The sequence below is a fragment of the Macrobrachium rosenbergii genome, chromosome 9, assembly GCF_040412425.1.
Source record: "Macrobrachium rosenbergii isolate ZJJX-2024 chromosome 9, ASM4041242v1, whole genome shotgun sequence".
In the NCBI taxonomy this organism is placed as follows: Eukaryota; Metazoa; Arthropoda; class Malacostraca; order Decapoda; family Palaemonidae; genus Macrobrachium; species Macrobrachium rosenbergii.
In genome coordinates, this window is record NC_089749.1 from 22174214 (window position 1) to 22195890 (window position 21677).

The 21677-nt window shown below is 37.9% G+C and overlaps 1 protein-coding gene across 50 annotated transcripts in view; it reads right to left on the reverse strand.

Annotated features, from left to right (window-relative positions):
- The window catches only part of LOC136841567 (protein tramtrack, beta isoform-like), a 125718-nt gene extending 108951 nt beyond the window's left edge, over nt 1-16767 (reverse strand). For 35 of the 50 annotated variants that reach the window (XR_010854001.1, XR_010853992.1, XR_010854000.1 and 32 more), the window contains exons 1-4: nt 16439-16737; nt 12263-12345; nt 11069-11896; nt 9834-9935 (exon numbers count right to left, since the gene is read on the reverse strand). Coding sequence is in view for 39 of the 50 variants with exons in the window: in XM_067108575.1 (XP_066964676.1) it covers nt 9834-9935; nt 11069-11896; nt 12263-12340 (1008 nt within the window). In the remaining 11 variants the exon portion in view is untranslated. Of the gene's footprint in view, nt 1-9833; nt 9936-11068; nt 11897-12262; nt 12346-15487; nt 16121-16438 lie in introns of those variants that run through there. The other 15 variants (XR_010853995.1, XM_067108588.1, XM_067108550.1 and 12 more) reach the window with 9 other exon arrangements.
- Between the last annotated feature and the right edge of the window lie 4910 nt (nt 16768-21677).

The following is a 21677-nucleotide window of genomic DNA, read 5'->3' on the forward strand; positions in this document are numbered from 1 at the left end:
CTGCACCACTGAACTTGCCTGGAGTAAACAATTAACCAGCAGAATGCTGTTATGGCATTGCAAATACACCAATGAATGACAGTTCCCTACAAATTTTGACATTCACTAACCATTCTGGCAGATGAACTAACAACCTAGAACTTAGAGCACTGGCGATAACGTCCCAAGCTCTCAGGACAAGCCTGGACACTTTCTATGCTCTACTGCCAATTCAAAGGTTTCTCTGGCTCCCCAGCAGAGCAATTCTGATTGGGGACTTCCAAGGTTCCAAAGAAATTGATGGATTACCCAAAAGTCTTTGTCCATCCAAGGAAGTAATGAACACTTTGAGGATAAAAAAAGAACGGCACAGTTTCAGAACACTCATTTGAAAATTATGTTCCTAATAACCAAAAAGCCTTAAACTCAAGATCCATATGAGGAACAGCCTCGTTGCTAAACACTTGTACGGTCTCTTCTGAGCAATACAACACAATCAACCATACCAGCAGGAGCACTTCTGCCCTTGACCCACAGTTCACAAAGAGATCCCTAACCAGACATAACCAACAACCTACAAGCTTGCCCAAGCAGAAACTAACAAGTACATTGTTATAGTACCGAAGTTTGTTACTGTACATCAGAAACAAAACATTAACATACAAATAGGGCCAAACTTACACAAAACTCACTAGAGCATATTTACTGTATATTTAGCTAAAATAAAAAATGAGTGCAGATGAAAGATAATTTGTCAAAATGAACACACAACTAAATTATAGAACCAAGCAGCAATCTAAGGGTGTTGACACAGCTGGCAACAATGAATGAGGATGTTTAAACGTATGGGGAATCCTAGAACCAAGCAACAATCTAAGGGTGTTGACACAACTGGCAACAATGAATAATGATGTTTAAACGTATGGGGAATCCTGGGTTGCGGTACGCAACATGTCAAGTCCCCAAGTTTCAAAGGATTCTCAGTCATGCCTTCCTTTGTATCATGCTTCAGATTTGTACTTCTAGGATCAAAACCAATTTACATTTCTGTACACTGGCAAATTCTATAATAGGACAGTGACCTGGACTTATGAAGGAAGCAAATATTACATTAACGGTATTAACAAAAAACATGATTCCACAGGAAGAAGAAGAAGAAGAAAAAAAAATTAAGAAAATCCAGAAAATAGCATTCCTAGAATGATCAACAATGTTTACTCAACAGTGACGCAATGTGAGTTAGAAGTGTGCATTGTACCATATGCAGGATACAGCATAACAAAGGCATCTCAACACTGACTAATACAAGTACGGTGCAACTGGACTTTACACATCCATGGAAACGAGCAAAATATGATTAACAGGGCAGTAATGAAGTCTTGCAAATTATCACATAAGAAAACGTCATTAATTAAATAAGAATGTGTTTTTAAGTGTTTTTTTTTTTTTTTATAAAAACTCATTAATTACAACCACTTCTAAGGATGCACAAAGATCCAGAAATCTTTGTTCTGCTCACTTCAGCCTCACCTTTTTTTATACAAATCGGAGAACACTTTCTATATGATTGATGATATGTTTAGAAAAACCTAGCTATAACATGTTTCATCATAAACCAATGTCATATATTGCCTGAATTGCTATTCATGAGGGAAGAACCCGCTGAACAGCATAATGCAAAAATGAAGGAAACTTTGAAAATGAAAGAGGTTTTCAAAGACCACATCCCTACTCACTTTAGTATTGGTCAACGAATACAAATCATTCCATTTTAGCAGGATGGAGGTTAGCCCTACAAAACCATTTGGCAAGCCTTCACCCTCTGCCTGCAAAGACTTTCCTCCACCTAATGCCTACTCCTGCCAGTTCAGGATAGCAAGAAACTAGAGAAAACCTGTTAACCCATGGTGTACCTTCCGCCCCCGATAAGGTTTTTTTTTTTTCTTTTTATACCATTATTCTTCAGAAATATCACACACTATTGTTACCCATTTTCTATGAAAGTGTAATTTTCTTTCAAAGAGAACAGTATAAACTGTGAGCTAATGAGAAATCCCCAGGTTCTGTGCTAAAAAAAAAAAAAAAAAAAGTATGGAGTTGATCTTTTAAAATCAGGACAGCCTTACCTACTGCTCACAATGCATGGGCTACTAGATAGTCCTTAACAATGACCTTTAGGGTAACAAGCCTGTGAAAAACAATCTTGATTCTTACAGAACCTCTATAAACATGGGTCCAGGCAAAGGAAATAAGTGAGACTCCCACCCCATGCATATTTTGAAGTCTATAATGGATTCTGCCCTCAGTAGGTCACAGCTTCACAATAAAGTGTTGTCCTAATCATCCAGCCATTATTCTGTTACAGAGGCCTTTGTCAATGGTTTTAGGATTTGTCCGATGTATTTAAAAAAAATATGACGTATAAAAAACAATGGTTTTAGGATTTGTCCGATGTATTTAAAAAAAAATGACGTATAAAAAAACTCAAACTTAATTGAAAACAAAAAAAACCTATTCTCAGAGGCCATATTGTCTTTGGCATTTTCATCAGGTGAATCCTAAACCACTACGACTTTGTCCTTAGCAGCACAAAACACCTTGCCCCCTTTCTGGGAGGTGGTGTTTTGGGTGTCAAGAGGCCCCAAGGGTAACAAGCAATTTTGGGGATGGAGTTTGGGGTAGAGAAGTCTGACTGTCCACTAGCCTTCATTCACAGGTACACTGGGTGGAATGGAAAATAAACAAGAGAGCCAGTGGGTGCTATGCCCACTCACAAGCTTGCTCATGACTGACGAACTGTTACTAAAGCTTCAGCCTTTTGAAACACCATTTTCTAAACGCCTGATTGTTCAGGTATGTTCTAGAAAATGTTCCCAGAAGCGCAGCTTCATTGTCGCACTGAATGGTCCTTATTACTGCCTGGAAGCTTGGAATGACTGCAGTCTCAGTTCCCCATGAGTAAACCTTGCCCCTATAGGAACTTAGTATTTCTCTCACTACTCCTCAGCTCAAAGGACAAAAAAAATCTTCGACTACTTTTGTCCCAAGGGGGCCAGATGAATTAAAAAAAATATATAAAATAAAATAAAATAAAATACACAAAATTCAAGTGTAGCTTAGCCCTGGCAAAGGCATTAGAGCCTGAGTTGAGGGTTGCATCCAACAGGTTTGGGACTGAAAGAGATGCTGCCAGACCCAGCACAGAAGAGCTCACCAGGGAAATAAATTATCAAGACCTCCAATTGTAACTGCATTGCCAAGTAAACCTTCAGTTACATCAAACTCTGTGACCAGGAAGCAGGTAGCAACAACAGAACATGTCGAGGCTACATGGGCAACAACAATGGTAAGCCAGATGCTGTGACAAGACAAGCTGGGATATCACAGCCAGGAATAGGGAGGCAGGCCAGCATTTCCCATGGAGTCGGATAAAAGAACATGGACTTTGGCACGTTATTTCAATGCTAAGGTAAGGAGAGCTGATCACAGCTCAAGTCTGAAGAGAACACCAAACTTCCAACATAAGATATCTTGGTAGTCAGGCATAGCCCGGGACAGCAACTCATCAAACAAACCACTCCTTAACCGAAACCTAAAATCCTGAGAACAAGAGACATTGCTTGCATTGTACATCTGTTCTGTACTGTGCAAAGGGGAAAGGTGTTACAAGACGATCCAAACCTTACAAAAAATGTATAACGTGAAATTACAATGATACCTTACAAAAAATGTATATGTATAACGTGAAATTACAATGATAAACACATGGACATAAAAATGTTCAAATTGATAAGGCAAAAACACTGCCATTGGCAACGGTACTCCTGACTGTAGAAAATCCCCCCCAAAAATGAGGATAAAGTGGTGGTAATTTCTGGGTCCACAGAAATGAGGCTGCATATAATCAAGGCGGTCATGATGAAACAGATAGCAGTTTTATAAAGAAAACATCATTTATGCAATTTGCTAGTGAATGGCAATGTTGTAAAACCCAAGATTTATAAATCTTGGAAAATTCATTAGTGAACTAAAAATCATGCCTATGCTAGATTATTGTAGAATATTCAAAAATATATAAAATGCATAGTTGAAGAAATACATTTCTACAATAAACTGAGGCAACAATTGAGACAGTCTTAATGTTCTAGCTTTTGCTATTTCATTACTAATCCTTCCAAATATCAATATTTTGCTTGATCACTTCTTTTCTTGCATTTAAACTAGTCTCACTTAATGTTTACTACGAGGTTGTTTTACAACCCCCAAGTAAATGCATTTAATAAAATAGTTATGCATTTTAATAAATTTTCTTGTAGTCTTCTTTCCTGCTTATGATATCTAGCCGTGGCTATAACCATGCAATGTTCAATAATACTGCCACCAACAATTAACCAAAATACAGGAAATATATTAAATTCACTTATATACAATGCTTCCTAGAGTTGTTTCTTAGAAAGCTATTCCAATTAAATCATAGCCTTCCAGTTTACAGCAATTTTATGGAAGAATTGTCAGATTCAGCAGCTTTTTGAACCTTAAAAACACTCCATTGAAAGTATGTTCTGGCAAGTCCTAGATATATATCAAGAAGAAAATCTAGAAAACACAATGATAATGCAAAATGGACCATCAATTTTTTTGGAGGAACTGAAAATCCATTTCCCTCCCTAATCATCAACAAACCTTCATTACATACTTCAGTCCTCTAATTTTACATTTATAATAAACTAAATAATTTTGCCCAGTGCACCAATGACTGTAGAGCACATAGCAAGATGAATTTACCAATTACAATTTTATAACACCAGCAACAGGACACCTCAATCAACCAGGAGACCTTCCTGGAATACAAACTTCACTCTACCATTCAAGGTTTTATATGAAAAACATTGTTTACTAATTTCATCTTGCAACAATTACACCATCAAATGATTCAATTACCAACATAACTAATTTACTATTAATTGGAAAACATTCACTAACCCTGGTGATGTGGCTTTTCATCAATTTAAGGTAAGTAATAAATTATAATTATGTAACATCAGTAAGCTAACAGAAACATCCGAAGATTCTGTTCTTTCAATACAATGTTAAATGCTATTCTTACAATACTCAAGTTGTCATAAACAATATATAAAACAGAAGAAATATCAATAATAGTCTATGGGTGATAAAATCTCAGTCTAGATCCTGCCCTCTCTGCAATACAGCAGTCATTTTTTACAGTAAATTTACTAAAGTTCAACCAAGCACAGTCGTTTTTACATTATGTTTACCAAGGTTTAATTAATGACTTGTACTATTCTCAACATTTACAATAGCTCAGAAAAAAGTAAGTTCTCAACTATCACGTAATATATTAACACCAAAATTCGAAACTAAACCCCTAGAATAAACTTATGAATGTGTACTATACTGTACATATATGTATGGCTAATTAGAGATATTAAGACACTAAATGACACTACAGACCTTGACCTTCCTAAAAATGTAGTATATAAAATTATTTTACACCTCTTTTGCAATAAAAACAAGCAAACATGTAACACAACTACACTGACTGTATAAAAAATGGCATATTTAAAAAGCAACTTGTATTTTTCCTTGGTATACAAAACAAAGCCTTTTATGCCAGAGTAGTCCTCAGCACAAGCTGGAATCAGACAATGGTAGTTAACTTTCAAATAATTACGCAATTGATGTGATGGTGAGAAACAGGAACCCCCATTCACCTGCCATCATCAAACTTTTTCCTTTGGCACCAGGGACTACATGGGGTGGTTGAGGTGGGATTATGATAAAAAGCTCTATACCTAGAAAAAATACAAATAAAAATTTGTGATTTTTTCCTCAAGTAATACAAAACATCACCTTTTATATAAAAGACTCCCTCCTTAAGTGGGAGAACATTAAGGAGGGAAGAACAGTCTCCCAACTAACTGTCAACTTGAATCTCCACCCAAAAATACCATGCTTTGGGGTATGGTTGTGAGCAGAGGAGCTTCCTATACAATCTGGCATACGGTTGCAAGACTGATAGGACCCTGAGCCAGACTGAGATGTCTCTGAGCTATCAATCCAGAAAAACTTTGGAGAACTGGGTGCTTCTCATGAGAAAGGGTAGTACAAATTGAAAGGCAGCTAATAAATCATGAATTGATAGGTTCAAACCGTAGCTTTACCACTACACCTGCCCACTGTCAAGTGGGGAAATGGAGGGAGCCACATCCTATGAGCCAAAGCTTTACCGCCATACACTCTTCTAAGCAAGGACAACTTTACTTAAGAGAGGTCCATGCCCTTCAAGCAAAAGGCCGAAGAGACTGAGATGAGTTTGTCCCAGCAAGAGTGGACAATGAAGTCAGCAATCTGCTGCAAAGTAGCTTTAACTAGAGAAACTGTCTTACAACACCAAACCTAGGTGATGGTACACTCCTTGGTAGCTAAGGCTACCTTAGCACATAAAGGAGAAAAGTGGGCCAGGTCAAAGATAAACTCTATGGCACCTAAATCAGATTGACAAATCAGTTTTACCTCTCACACGGGCCCACCAGGGGATGATACCAGGGTTATCTGAGACCTAGAGTGACAAACACTTGGTTGAATTGGAGAATTGGACTAAAAATAACCAGATGTCCCAAGGGTTGCTGGAAGACATAGTTGTGTCAAGAAGTAATAGTCTGAGAAGTTAGACAGCACGGTTGGGGGAAAGAAGTGCTAAAAGGTTAAAAGGTCTTTTGGGTGCAGCCAAAGGAATGCTGCAAGCAACATTCAGTAGTGTCCATACCATGAACATAAGGTGCACTAACAGCAATAGCCCCCTTCAGGGAATGTGCATGAGACACATCTTTTGACCTCATCCCTGAAATGAACATACCACTCTCATGTGCACATTAACTCTCCTTCAATACATCCTAGAACAAAATCATCTATGGAAGAGGGAGTCAAAGGAACTCCCATGAGGTTCCTGTCATCCAGCCACCAAACCAAAGACCTCCCTAATTTCCCTGCTCAAAGGCCCAAGCTGAAGAACTCTCAGGTCATGACAGGTTCCTTGATTAAAAAGAAGTTGGAGCTTTCCCCCCCCGGAAGAGAAGCAAACACATCAGTATATTAGTGAACACAACTATTACCAATAGCTCAATAAATGGCTGACTCGCAAACCACTTTCAACCGAGGTCAACATTCCTGCACACTTTCTTGATCAGTCAAAACCAAACTACAGTAAAAGGTATAGACAAGTGCTAACGTGGGTTATCAGGGTTCTTGGATAAAACAGGAACACTCCAGTGTCTGCACAATCATGAGTACACAGCTTGCCAGGATACACTCAATCATATCTTAATGCAGCAACCTTCTGCACATGAACCATTTGTTGCTCATACATTATTAAGGGATCATGTAGATGTGCACATTATTATTATTATTATATTATTCAGTAGATGAAACCTATTCATATGGAATAAGCCCACAAGGGCCATTGACTTCAAATTCAAGCTTCCAAGTGTGTGTGTGTGTGTGTGTGTGTGTGTGTGTGTGTGTGTGTGTGTGTGTGTGTGTGTGTGTGTGTGTGTGTGTGTGTGTGTGTGTGTGTGTGTGTGTGTGTGTGTGTGTGTGTGGGGGTTCAAGCTGCCTCCTCCACTCCTACCATGGGAAGAAGAAAATGCAAAAAAAGACACATGGCAAAGAAGAGCAAAAAAGCTTGATAAAGCTGAGTAAACAGATATGCACTTGCAGTTCTTCTCCTTACTCTGTCAAAGTCCTACTCTTCTTGGTTACTGAAGAAAACATGTCAAGGCAGGCAGCAGCATCAAACTTTTCTGAGTACCTCTCAAGAGTTTCTTCAACAAGGAACTGCTGGTTCGTAAGCATGCTCAGAGAACGCAGTGTCATACCCTACCTACATTACACAATTCCCAAGCCAAATGAGCAAATGCTGTCACAGTTCCCAAACATGGAAGGTACTCATTCAGTTTGACAGAGATGCTGGTGAAAGGCCTTCCAAAACCAGAACCATCCCTTCTTTCCATGGCCTGCACTTGATAATTCAGGGGTCACCCCCTCATAGAAGTCAATCAATATCAGATGCTCAACAGCATCAAGTTGCTTAACAGAAACAGCAGGTACCCTACCAAGGCATTAGCAGGCAATGGTGAACAAAGCATGTACAGTACCACTTTATCACATGGGGAGAACTCTGCAAGGTCAGCATTGTTGGAGAGCACAAATTGGCCACCTAAACTCAAAAGCATTAACCCCTTGAAAGAGCAGAAAGAGAAAGGGAACAGTCCCTTGGCAATGTTCAAACTTTTCCAACTGCCTCCAAAGAAACCAACTAACATCTTCCGGCCTTACTCTGCTCCTGCCAAACTTCTCCACTGCAGAGACATTCTTAGCACCAACGCTAAACAAACCTGGTTACATTAACACCAAAGACATAAAGCAGCCAAACAGCCACTTTATTTCTTCAAACCATTCCTCTTTAAATTTATGTTCAACAAAAGACATAAATACTATACATAGAGTGAAATAAAGAAGTTGCAACCTGATGATTAGTCAAAACGCAACAACAAGCCATAACAGCAGCCGAAGAAAAATGCTTGATGACAGCAGCAAGGGAGTAGGGTAAAAGGAGAACCCACCCTCACCAACCCACCACCAGTTAACCACCACTTTACTAAGCTTCAAAAATCAATTCCAACCCCTACCCCTACTAAGGAATACTCTCACATAAAAGGCAATTGGTCTGTATTCCCGTAAAAACACACAACACATACACACACAAAAAAAAAAAAAATTAATGCAGAACGTACATTTCAACACTTTCAACAAAATGACCTCAATATAATGAAAGCAAAACCTTTACCTTGCCAATACATGACACTGACAATCATATAGATCAATGAATCTTCAGTATGTATTCCACAGCAGAGGCTACCTCAATAAAAAAGTAAGCACTTCAGGCAAAATTACACTAACTAGTGAAGCAATCAGTTTTATTTACAATTTTATATGTATTGCTAATGAGGCTATAGAAGCATCTATCACGATCCAGAAAAACATCATAAAAACTGCACTCAAGCAGAAAAATTCCCACCACTTGGAAGAGGTCATTGCAAAAAGATGTAACATGATTTTTTTGCATCATAATATCACAATCAACACATACATTACCATGAACTCTTTCCTCCCCACCCAAAAACCCAAATAAAAATAATTACATGTAATGCAATTTCAAATTTACCAAGAGCAAAATCTATCAATATATTACCTAAATACTTTTGACACTACACTACCCTCATAATAAATCTTTAAATAATAATCCTCTTAATTTCTATTAATACATTAAATTGCAACATTACATGGCTATCACTACCTTAAAAACCTTAAAACACCCTATTATTATCTTGCAATAAAACAATGGCACTTGACTGTCTACCATTCCATGACAAACTATTACACCTCTTAGGACAAATCCATGTGTTATTTCATCCTATCTTTGAGTCTAGCAATTATTTTGAGTTTCTTACTAATATTCTTAAAATCTCATATACAAAACTTATAATTTGCCATTTAAATCAAGAGTACCATGAATCTGCAAAACTCAAAAATTTAAAAAATTTAACAACTTGAGATTTTATCAAGAATATGGAACTGCAAATCAATTTCCAATAATAAAAAAAATATTTTACCACAAAATAGATTCATCTTCAATTCAGGTTTCTGTAACCAACTGATGTTGTAGGAAGCTGAGCTTTGTTTGCTCCAGATACAACTGGAATACTGGTTTCAAGTACCTCTAGGTTGGATGCAAGTGGTCATGGTTAAGAAAACTATCAAAGAGTAACACTTACCCCAGGTGCATTCTGTTGACTAGAACTATCTGAGGCGCTGAAATTTAGATGTGAAGGAAAGCCCATGGATGACACGTCACCCTGCCAACCAGCCAAGTCACCCTGTGATGGAGATAAAGACGACTGCATATAGACAGAACTTTCTAGTCTAAGTTACACATGCTAAGCTTTGAATAACATAAGGCAATCCATTACAGTTACCACCAGTGAGAAACTGCACGATGAAAGATTTGTAAAATTTACCACTTTGCAAACTAATCCCATAATGCGTATAAGAGAAAAATTTAAAATGTACCATATTTGCCGGCATATAAGACGCACCCCTATTTTACAAAGATATTTTCTGGAAAAAAGAATTTTTAGTATGTTTCAACACACATTTATTGAATATTTTAGTGATTTCATGGGGAAAAATGTATGATTCTATGCATGAATTATGATATTGTGAGAATATATGAGAATAAGTATGAAATCATATGTAAATTTAGTCACCTTTAAAGGAAACTAAATGTATTTTACCATAATAAATAAACAATATTTGTGTGTTACCGCAACAGGCCACCAGGGCCGCGCTATTATTTTGTTCATATCCACTCATTGCAAATGGCTGACGGGCTAGCTGGCGACGTTTCACATGCAATTTCTCGAAAGTTTTTTATTTATAATAATAAAATGAAAAGCTGAATTATCAGCCTGTTGATCACATAATTAGGAAAAATTGCTTGCGATATGTCGGCAGTTAGCTTCTGTCAACTTTCGGCTTCAACTGAGATCTAAACTAATCAAGCGCCACCTGATGGCCTGTTCTTTGCTTCTTCCCAACCATGCTTATGGTAAATTTCATTTACAGTTTCCTTTAAAGTTGAGTGTAAATTTGCATCTGATTTCATACTTTCTTCAAGTAAAACAACTTATTGCAATAATTTTGCCTTGTTTTTCAATGTTTTGTTAATGGCAACAATTTTTGTGCCAACCCAGTATGCTCGCTGTAGGATAGGCCTAGTGCTCAGTCTCCCACCTGTATTACGGCTGCATTGGACGCAGGGTAATTTTTTGGTACATTTAAAAATTTTAAAAAGTGCTTCTAGTATGCCGGCAAATACGGTAAATCTCAAATCCTCATGTATCCTTCCAACAACAAGACTGAGAGAATTCAAAGACCAAATGACGAAATCTTCAGTTTACAATTCATGAATATCACTAAAACAACTACACCAGTCAAGGATATTACTTACAGGCTGGTAACTTGATGGCCCGGCAAATGACGGATGTGAAAAACTTGTACTACTAGACAATGTTCCAGACGCCGCCGCCTGTAGGAACTCTGGTAAATCATTGTTGACGGCACCACTAGAGTTATCACCTTCCTCTTTGTAACCATCAGCATTGACATTGTACTCTTGGCCATCAGGGTCAGGCCCCTCATCTTCCATTTCAACCTTAACGAGTGTTTCATCGGATGAATACTGATCATTGCCTGAAGGCTGAGGTGCTTGAGAAGTAGAGTGGGAGGACGCCGAGGGCTCCGCAGGTGATGAATGAGGACGGTTAGAATGTTCTTCAGATGAAGAGTCTTGAGTTCTATGTGGGGATGGGCTCAGCCGCTGGTTTATAGGGCTCTTTGGTCTAGAAGGGGGAGGAGGAGTAGGTAACATACTGGGAGGCGGTCTAACATCCTCCCTACCATCCTCACTTTCGTCTCTACGTTTTCTTTTTGAGGGGGGACTACCACAACCACCATCTCTACGACTAGGAGCACCAACACTACCCTTTTTAGATGGGGGTTCATCATCAGGTACGGCAAGTCCTTTTATTCTAAGGTTTTCTGCAGCCTTTATTAAAGACGCTAAGTCACTCTGTCTCACATTCACTTCACCAAGGTACATATAGTCTAGCAAGGCCTCTAGTTCCCCACTTTTGATGTCTTTCAACACTATGACTGGGCTCTTGCAAGCAGTTTTCTCGAACATGGCACAAAAGTAATCACTACAAGTAGACAACACCAACTTGTGTACACTGTAGAACTTGCCATCGCAGGCAATTGTTACATCAGTATATGATTGCTGAAAGAAAATAAGGAGGGCAAAATCAAGAGAGAGTGGGCAACTAGTCCTACTAACAAAGAAATTTCCTTAATAAACTGTATGGAAACTGCTGACATACTTTATACACCCTTCAATTAACAGGTGTTTTCTGGTCTTCAGGCTTTAAAATAAAAATTTAATGTAAAATGCATCTTGATATGAATCTTTTTGCTTTCAACAGTATGCAAATTTATGTCTATTTAAAGTCAGAATTTTTTACAAACTAGTGATAAGTAATTTTAAGAAGTATATGTAAATTTGGATATTTTGTATTTATCTAATTTGCTAAACACTAACTCTACAATGAACAACTTAAAATTCAATTCACATTGACAGAAGACTTACCTTGTCCCTGAGAACTCCCAAAATGTGCAGAAAAGTGGAGCGATGGTTGTTCCACTTCAAGGACAGTAGCTCCTCCATGTTTGCTAAAATGACAGGAAAAAATAAATCTATGTCAAGCATAACGAGAACAAAGAACAGTTTAGCTAATACTCTAATTTACAAATAATTAGAACCAAAAAAATAAATTACCATTAAACACTTAGATTTCAATTAAATAAGGAAGAGTAAGTGACCTGATAAGGTAAATGTTAAGAATACCAGTGCTTCAAGCTACACCTCAGCATGCTGTGATAAACAAAAGGATAATGAATGGGTAGCCTTTCTTAGGGGTATGCTACTGGGTGAGGAGGCCAGACAAGTGTATAAAATTCTTATAAATTAGAAGGCACTGGGGCTAGTTGACTTGTAAATTCTGATAGAAATCTGATGTTCTCTTATTGTCTGAAAAGGAAGTCTGGTATGCAGATATTACAATACTTTACACGGAGGTCCAATTATGCATACATTCATGTGTATTGGAATTGCCAAGTAGATTTTTTTAAAACTTAAAGAGATGGGACTCATTTAGTCAGCAACACACTGAAAAATTATCCTCACCAAACTAAAGGTGCATTACCAAAACAAGCAATGACTGGCCAACAGATGGTTTGCAATCCTTCCTCTTTGGTTGCTATTGTATGAAATGCTCTACTGTCCTAACAATGGACTTAAAAATTATTTCTTGCCACATTTTGAATAAGGTCAGTTTTCAGCTCTCAGGAGCTGAAAACCCATCTCAATCAACCAGTCAGCAATGAGTGTCTGTGAAATACCTTGTATAACATAATAGGTAGAAATTATAGCTAAAGACAGATGTTTACAATTGGTAATAACTGCCATTTATTTGCCTGGGAGCAATATACTTTATATATGACCCAGTATGAAGAAACCCAGACAACAATCTTTCTCCCATCTTGCCCCTCTCCACACCACCTAGATACTGTCCTAGGAATGACATGTTCACCTAGGATATAAAGTGGGAACACAATCCTCAAAAACTTTTCTAAGCCAACGCGTACAAGTCAAGGGAACCAAAAGCCACAGTAGCCAAGGCGGGTAAAGTACGTATCTTTCGGTTATAATTGCTACATTTTCCCCCTAAACCTTTATCTGATACAGTGGTTCCTCGGCATATGAATGATTTGTTACTCATATTTTCGTTATACAAAGCAAAATTTTCTAGAAATTTTGTTACAGTGTACGAGCTAAAATTTCTATTTACAAGCTGTTTGGTGGAATCTGGCACGCGGCCGGCAGGGATTGTGGGAGGAGATGGTATACCCTTGAGCCTGGACAACGGGAAGGGCCATGCGGATGTAGGGACAGGAGGAGGTAGTGGGAAGGTGATACAACTGGGACGATGGTCATCTCTTCTAGAATGTCAGTGGGGATGAGTTACTTTTAGTAATAAAAAAAATCGTAGAGAGCGTCACTCTATAGGTTTTTTACCATAACAAAAAGAAGTGATTCGGGAAAATTGAGTGTAAGTGAAAGCAAATGGGCGAAACATAGTGAAAAAAAAAAAGAGAGAGAGAGAGAGAGAGAGAGAGAGAGAGAGAGACCGGAGTCAGTGCATGTTATTTTCTAAGTGATGGCAAATGAGGTATTGGTTGTGAATGTGCTTGTCTGTTCACTATCCACTATCACAAGCAAAGCCTGAAGAGCCTCAGTTGACATAAGAGTAACTTAGGCAGTTAGTCTACTGTTTAATAAACCTATTGCACTTGGTGAATTTCTCCAGTAAGGATAAATTATATTTATCATTCTTATCGAACTCAAGCGAGTCAATTACATAAGGAAATGCACTAAGTTGGAGTGCCACTGTACTATAATCTACCTACACACCACTATGGGTAATCCCCCCAGAGCCCTATTAGTTTGCCTGCAATTAAGGAATGCACAAAATATGAACAAACTGGTAGGCAGTTAAAACATTATTGCATGGGTTCTTAGGTCAGTAAATACCCCTAGTTCAGAAAATTGCAAAAATTCTTACATTTTTCTCTCATTTGCTCTTTAAGCATGGGATAAAACTAAAAATATATCTGCCAGTTCTGGATACCAAATTTTCTACTCCTCATGTTTTCAAGTTTTTTTTTTTTTTTTTTTACCCTTGGCCTCCTAGTCAACTCTGATAGTGTAGGCATCTACCTGTTTGACTGGCCTATACACAGCTCTACATAACATATCAAATTGGTCTTTAACCCTTCATGATGTGTCAAAACCTCAAGGATATGAATATATTAAAACTATCGATTTTTGTTTTCCCCATCCTAAATTCCCAGTCTCCTACTCCAAACAACAACCATCCCCCCCGCCTTGTCTGGATAAACACACTAAGTTACAGCAGCAAATTTAAAAAAAAAAATAATCAAATAAAATTAGTCAAAACTGTACAGATAAGCTGATAAAACTGGCTAAACTAGTATGCAAAATTTTAAGTGTCAATACTAAACTACCCAAAAATGTAATGGTAACCTTTCTTGACATCTACCTAACACTAGACCTAATGTTGGACAATTAGTCCATGATAAGCTACCCAACAGTCAGACAATGTCAAAACACCCAAGAAACGACAGCATTAACATGGGCTTACAATTTCCTAGCATTCCCAAGCCACAAAATTGGGCTACGCTATTGCCAAAGACTTAAAAACATACCAAATTTTAAATAATCATTTGAATTTTTCCTTGGACACGATCCATTTCTTTCGTAAATTTTGTTTCTCATGCAAGGTGCACTTCGGATGTCACTAACTAGGAAAAAAAATCCTATCGGGTACGCCTAGGCCTATGAGTCAAGCGACCTGAGGAAGCAATTAGGATGAGAATTTGGGCTGTCTCCAGACCAGAGGTATATGTTACCTATGAAAAATCTTAGGCCTCTCCACTATACTGTCAGGCAAGGACAAAGGAGTTATTCAATTTCTTCCTAAGCTGCTAAAATGACTGCAAGTTGCAATTCACCATTTGATTTCCAGCCAAAATGAATTAGTCACCTCTCAATCAAGTCACACTTAGGGTTACGCCTAGGTTACCTTCAATGTATGCTACACTATCGTAACCACACTTCACTACTTCCCATGGCAAGAGCCGGGGTTACGGGCATTAGCCTAAGCCCTAAAGATAATAATTCACCGTTAAGAGTGAAGACTTAAATAAAACTTGGAATAAGAAATAACTTTACCTAAAGGTACTTCCACATCCCAACGTTCAAACGGTCACCAGGGAAGCATCTTTGAGCACTTCCCATAGACTATATCCCGCCTCGGCGACTCTCATCCCAAAATCAATAACCCATCTCGCGCCAACCTCACCCTCAAACGGAAAAAAAAATGACAAGGAGAAAATGTTCCAGGGGCGTAAAAGGCCGCATCAATTACTATCGTGTAATTGTAAGTGCAGACGATGACGTGGACGCCCAACATACCTTAATAGATGATATTATCTCTTCCCGGACATTTTCTAAAGCGATATTTTTCCCCCCGAAAATTTCCGCGTTATGTCGAAGACGCCGTTGTCTTGTGAGCGGGGTGGAGGAGGAGGAGGAGGAGGAGGTTGTTGCGAAGGGCGCTACCCACCCGTCCTCCCTCCCCAGAGGGATTGGAGGGCTTCCAAGGGGGAGTGACGGGGAAAGAGGGGGGGGTTAGCGTGGGTCCTCAACCAAACAACAAAGACATGGAGGTAAAACGGGGGACAGAGATGGGGGACGGGGAGGAAGGGCGAGCGTAAGAAACCCCTCCCTGGACCTCCTTCCCCAAGCGAGATTTCCTTTCTTCCCCAAAGCTTCCCCACGCCGCGACTCGCCTCTTCATTCCCCGCGCAGTCGCAAATCGCTTTTTTCCACCCAGACAAGTAACTGTAATCGATTAAATATTGCGTTACCAAGCGAACATCGGTTCATGCCCCCCACCTACAGAAAACAACTTAATTAGTCATCCCATTAAATTCTGAAGCTGAATCGCTCTAAAAGATTTTCGGTGGCAACTTCTCCAAACGGAAGAGGTCCCCCCTCTTTTGGCCAACGCTGCGTCATCTTCCAAAAACCGTTTGACACGATGACGTACGACTATAAAACGAAACGATGCCCCTACCATGCACTATCATGACCTTCACACTTTCATAAATGATAACTTACCTTGGTAGCGGCTGGTTATCTCGTATGAATATGCATTTGTGTCGTTTTTCTAGGAGACGCGACGTCAGGCAATGTCTCTTGCCCACCCGCCGATCCTCTATCTCAAGAACTGAAGACAACTGAAGATCTTTATTGTATGCGGGTTTTAACACGCCCTATTTCGTGCATAAAATTATAATTATGTGTTGTTTTTACAGTTTAAATTATTAAAAAGGAAGCACTGTAACCTTTTGACAGTTCATCGTCAAATAAGTTTTTTATTTGTTTCCTTGTAATTTCGTTTGACCTATGCGCGCGTCACCGAAGCCGATTCATTGTTGCCAGTTTTTAGCTGTTTTCGCTAATATGCTAAATCCAATACAAACGCGCTGAGGTTTATGGACGATAAGGTGTACCACCAAAGGCAATGATCAACGTTGAAACGTGCCTCGTAAAGATAACGAAATTTTCCTATAAATTGTATATTTATAGTACTGCATGTAACTTTTTACCAGAGTGATATATAGTTTTTATGATAAAATTCATGCCCTATCCATCTTTTATAAGTATTTAAAATAGAAAAGATATGATACCCTTCTACCCGACGTTACCTACTCTTCTAGACTGGCATGGTTAATCTGCTATTTTACATGGACAATTTAATTATTGTTCACAAGGGCTTTTTTACACCTCTGTTCTGTCAAGGGCCTCAATATACATTTTTATGATTTCTTTTTATAACGAAATAGCCATGGACGATGGTCTAAGTAACAATGAAATCCATATTTAGAACAAGGGAAGGAAATTAAGCATATTTATCCCATGGTGGTATCTGTTAAGAAGTAAACCTGTTTGTTGGTTCAAGTTGTTAATAAATGGCCATACGCGTATCCTGTGTATTAGACCTACAGATGCCGTTCGTGCACCAGTTACGATAAGGCACTTTATTGTAATACATTGGAAGGTTGTAATATAATTATTCCAAAGGGTAAATAAAATGTTCAATTCTAAGCTTGTCCTCTTCCACTTGCTCTAGTCTATTTGAATTTTAACATATGTATAACCTACACTGTGACGTTTCAGATGCTCATCGTGCACACTAGCATAGCTCCATCAAGTTTTACTGCTTGTGGGGCGCGCACAGGTTTATTTATTTAGGCAGGGTTCCTCATTCAGTTGCCATCACAGCATATCCAATTTCAGCCTGTACCACATAAACCCATAATGCTGAAATTTGTAATAGTGCTGTGTAAGTAATAGTTGTATCTGTAGAAATAAAGAATACAAGGCTAGAGTAAGACATCGAAACCAAGATTTGGATACCACCTGTAATATGTCCACCTTAAGCAAATAAAGTAAAAATTAATTACTGCCAAAGTTGGGACCTTTTCATTCTCCAGGGATCTGCAGTGAAAGACAATCAACTGGATCGTTGACGTTAGAACTTTGTATTTGTCAAATAAATCTTATCAGCCAAAACAATTATTATTTACTTTTCTTACGCGTGTATCTTCATTCTGTGTTTGTTATAATGCCATTTTTATTATTACTAACTATAAATCCCACCCCAATGATGGGTTTTCTAATTGATATTCAGTTATTTATAGATTTTAATCATTGTTGACAAATCCTAACTCGTTTAATAGTGTATATAAAATCTCAGCACTGCTGTCCATTTGTTCGCACCACACATACAGATTTTAAGATAAGCGCCGGGAAACGCTACATGACTGCTGTAATTATCCTATTTGCGGAATTAACCCTTTGGAGTATTTATGACATTCAGCCTCATCATCCAAAATCTAAAACCAGAGTGACATGCTGAAGCATAATTTTGAAATAATTTTCTGGTATATTCATAACAAAGAGACTTCTCCATGGATGACATCAGTTGATTCTTAAGGGGCCCATACACGTTCAAAAAAAGCGTCAAAATTTTGCATCAAAATTTTGATATCAAAATTTTGATGCAAAATTTGAGTGTGTGTAGGACGTTTTGATGTCAAAAAAAGATTTGAAGCAAAATTGTGACTGATCAAATCCGTTTGATATTTTTGACGAGTCGTCAAATTTTTTTGATGCGATGTGTGGGCTCCTGTCAAAATTTTGATCAAACTTTTTAGTTCACAGGTGACTGAGAGGAGATAGGACCGCCATGTCTGTGAAGAAGGATGCCGAAAAGAAATTTTTGATTGAAGTTTTAGGGAGATTCTGTCAGCAGTATTTAAAAACGCTGACATTATCATAATCGAATTTACTTGCTAAGGATAATTATCCAAGGATTCTCTCTCTCTCTCTCTCTCTCTCTCTCTCTCTCTCTCTCTCTCTTCCAAAAAAAAAAGGAACAGACACGTGGAAAATCATACAGGATCCATTTCAGCAAGACAAAATCCACGCGGGATGGGCTTACATTACAGCTAAACCTGCGTTTCTTTTTTATTATTTTTTTACTCTGTCTCCTGTTTTACACAAAAATTAAACTATATAACTAACAAATACCTCAGGACAGCGCAAAAATGAGAAATATCCAACAACCAGATATAACTGGAATCATGAACCTTCCCTTACCCAAGCACTTATTATCAACCATAATTATTATTCGTTATAACCTTCCATATTATTCGTTATAACCTTTACGTTTCCGACATTTTCCTCTGCGTCAGAGCGTGGAATGTAAAAACTTCTCTTGCAAAGGTGAGCTGAATTTCTACAAAATGGCCTCTTCAACTAATAGCTATCGTTTCAATGAAACAAGGAATATTTCCACTTCATCTTTTCCTCTGTTCATGTTGCTCACAATGCCAACACTAGCGCTATGGCCACTGATGCATCCATGTCGAAGATTTTGACGATACTGAATTTTGATGGGAAAAACGCCTAAACGTGTGTGGGCAATTATGCATCAAAATTTTGTATCAAAGTTACACGTCAAAATTTTGATGCAAAATTTTGACGCTTTTTTTGAACGTGTATGGCCACCTTTAAGCTTCATTGTGAGGGGGGCTTACGACTTTCCCCAACCCCACCCTCCAACTACAAAGAACCTAAGCTGTTTTTGCTGATTCACATAATTTTGAGCTTTACTTTTCTTGCAAATCACGATTAATACATATTCTATGTTTAGGTGTGGTGATATTGCGTGTAAACCACTGGAAAACTAGTTGAAAACACCATTACAATGAAGCACTCTCGTTTAAGAACAAGTCGAATTGAGAAATCTAACTTTATACAAATGCATGTTCATACATATATGTATGTATGTATGTATGTAAGTTTAATACGCTAATCACTACAAACCTAAATCGAAGAGTAGGAAATTAATTAAGAAACTTTCACCTTCCGTGGGATGATTCGACTCGAGGCACGAGAATTTCCAGCGACAGCCAACGCACACACTATGACGAATTCAAGTCTAGTTTAGCTCATTCAGAATTCATTGAATTTATAAACATATTACTAGTGGTGGTCAGACCTACTTCCACCACCGAATCATTATGTTTCAGCGGCTGTTGTTTTTTAGGGTACTAAACAGTTTTAAGACAACAGCTTACACAAGAAAGCAATATGGGGTCACAGATAACATAGAAACGCGTTAACAAACTACTTAAGTATGCAAAAAACATTCTTCAAAACAGAAACATACTTAGTGGAAATATGAAGTGACTCCAAAGCACAACACAAAATTATGTTTGTAAAATATCGAACAGCTTGTTTTACTTTTGAATCGGTAAGAATAAAACTTTTCAACAACTCGTCCATCTTAAAGAGACCGTTGCTCAAGTTCATGCTATCGAAAGAATCGACAAGGCGTCCTTAAACTAAGAATCTGTCATGCACCTCTAGCCGATCCAGAAAATTTCATGGGGGCCAGACACCAATTTTCATATTATGCATATATATATATATATATATATATATATATATATATATATATATATATATATATATATATATATATATATATATATGATTATTTTTATAATAGGTTTTTATTTTCCCCATTTTTATATTTCTCATTTATGTTATTATTATCTAAAACTTCAACATTATTATTCTGTCATTATTTTTCATGGTGGGGCACGCCACGCCCTCCCCCTCCCCCTTCCCTGATCCGCTAGTGTCGTGTACTGATGAACTTTTAAGAACTACTCCAGCCGAATTCCAGTCCCTAGGCCTAGGGTGTCCAAAATCTCTTACGTGACAGAAGATGGCACTCGAGCTGTTTGTAACGCGTACATTATATTTATGCTATGTGACTCTCTCTCTCGTAGTTCCTTACCAGATTGTCCAATGTAAGGTAAATTACAAGTTGAGCAATCAATTTTGTACACCCCTTCTGTTGGCATTACTGGTTTATTACAAAATAATGAATTCTTGATGAACGAATTATCACTAAAAGAACATTAATTTTCAGACATTTTAAGCTATTTGTAATCGATAAAAATTCACAGCAGTATGGCAAAACTAAAATATTTTCAGCGTCAAAAATACTTAACCTCTCATTACAATATATATATATATATATATATATATATATATATATATATATATATATATATATATATATTGCGCTTTTGAAGCAACTATCAATAACATTTAATGGACAACACAATTCTCTTGCAATTTCGTAAAAATGAACTGGTGTCTATTCTGATTCCTGGTTGGTGTAATGGATCGGGCATGGCTTAGCCTATCTCCTTCCCTCTCTTGCCCCAGGTTAACAAGCGGTCTATGTAAGTCATTTACTCATTCACTGGTTCTTCCTACTACTTCATTTATTTCGTTTTCTATCTCTAGCAAGTCATCGTTCAATTTCCAATGTGAGTAATTTTTTCTAAAGAGTTTGACTGTGAAATTCCCAGGAACATAGCCAAACTAATGAGGTTGTTACAAATCTTCATGGTAATTACTGGCTAACCTGAAGCAGAGTATCCAAGGTGAGGTAGAAACCAAATTTGCCTGTTCATTTAGCCAGTTATATAACTGAGTACCCAATAGACCATTACTCTTCTCTGTTTTCCACTTTTGTGGCATTTCTGCCAAACTGATCACTGGCTCTGTCCCTCCTACAGTTGATTATATTTCCCTATAACACTCCTCTATCTCCTTCCATGTTGTAATTAAGTCTTCGTCAGGATGTATATAGTAACCCAAATCGCCTCAAAAGAAGTCTAAACATTTCTTAGCTTCATTGAATTTTCCTTCGTCCTTTCCCAACAACGGCCTTCAATGCTCGATCCTTGTCCATAAGTCACAGACA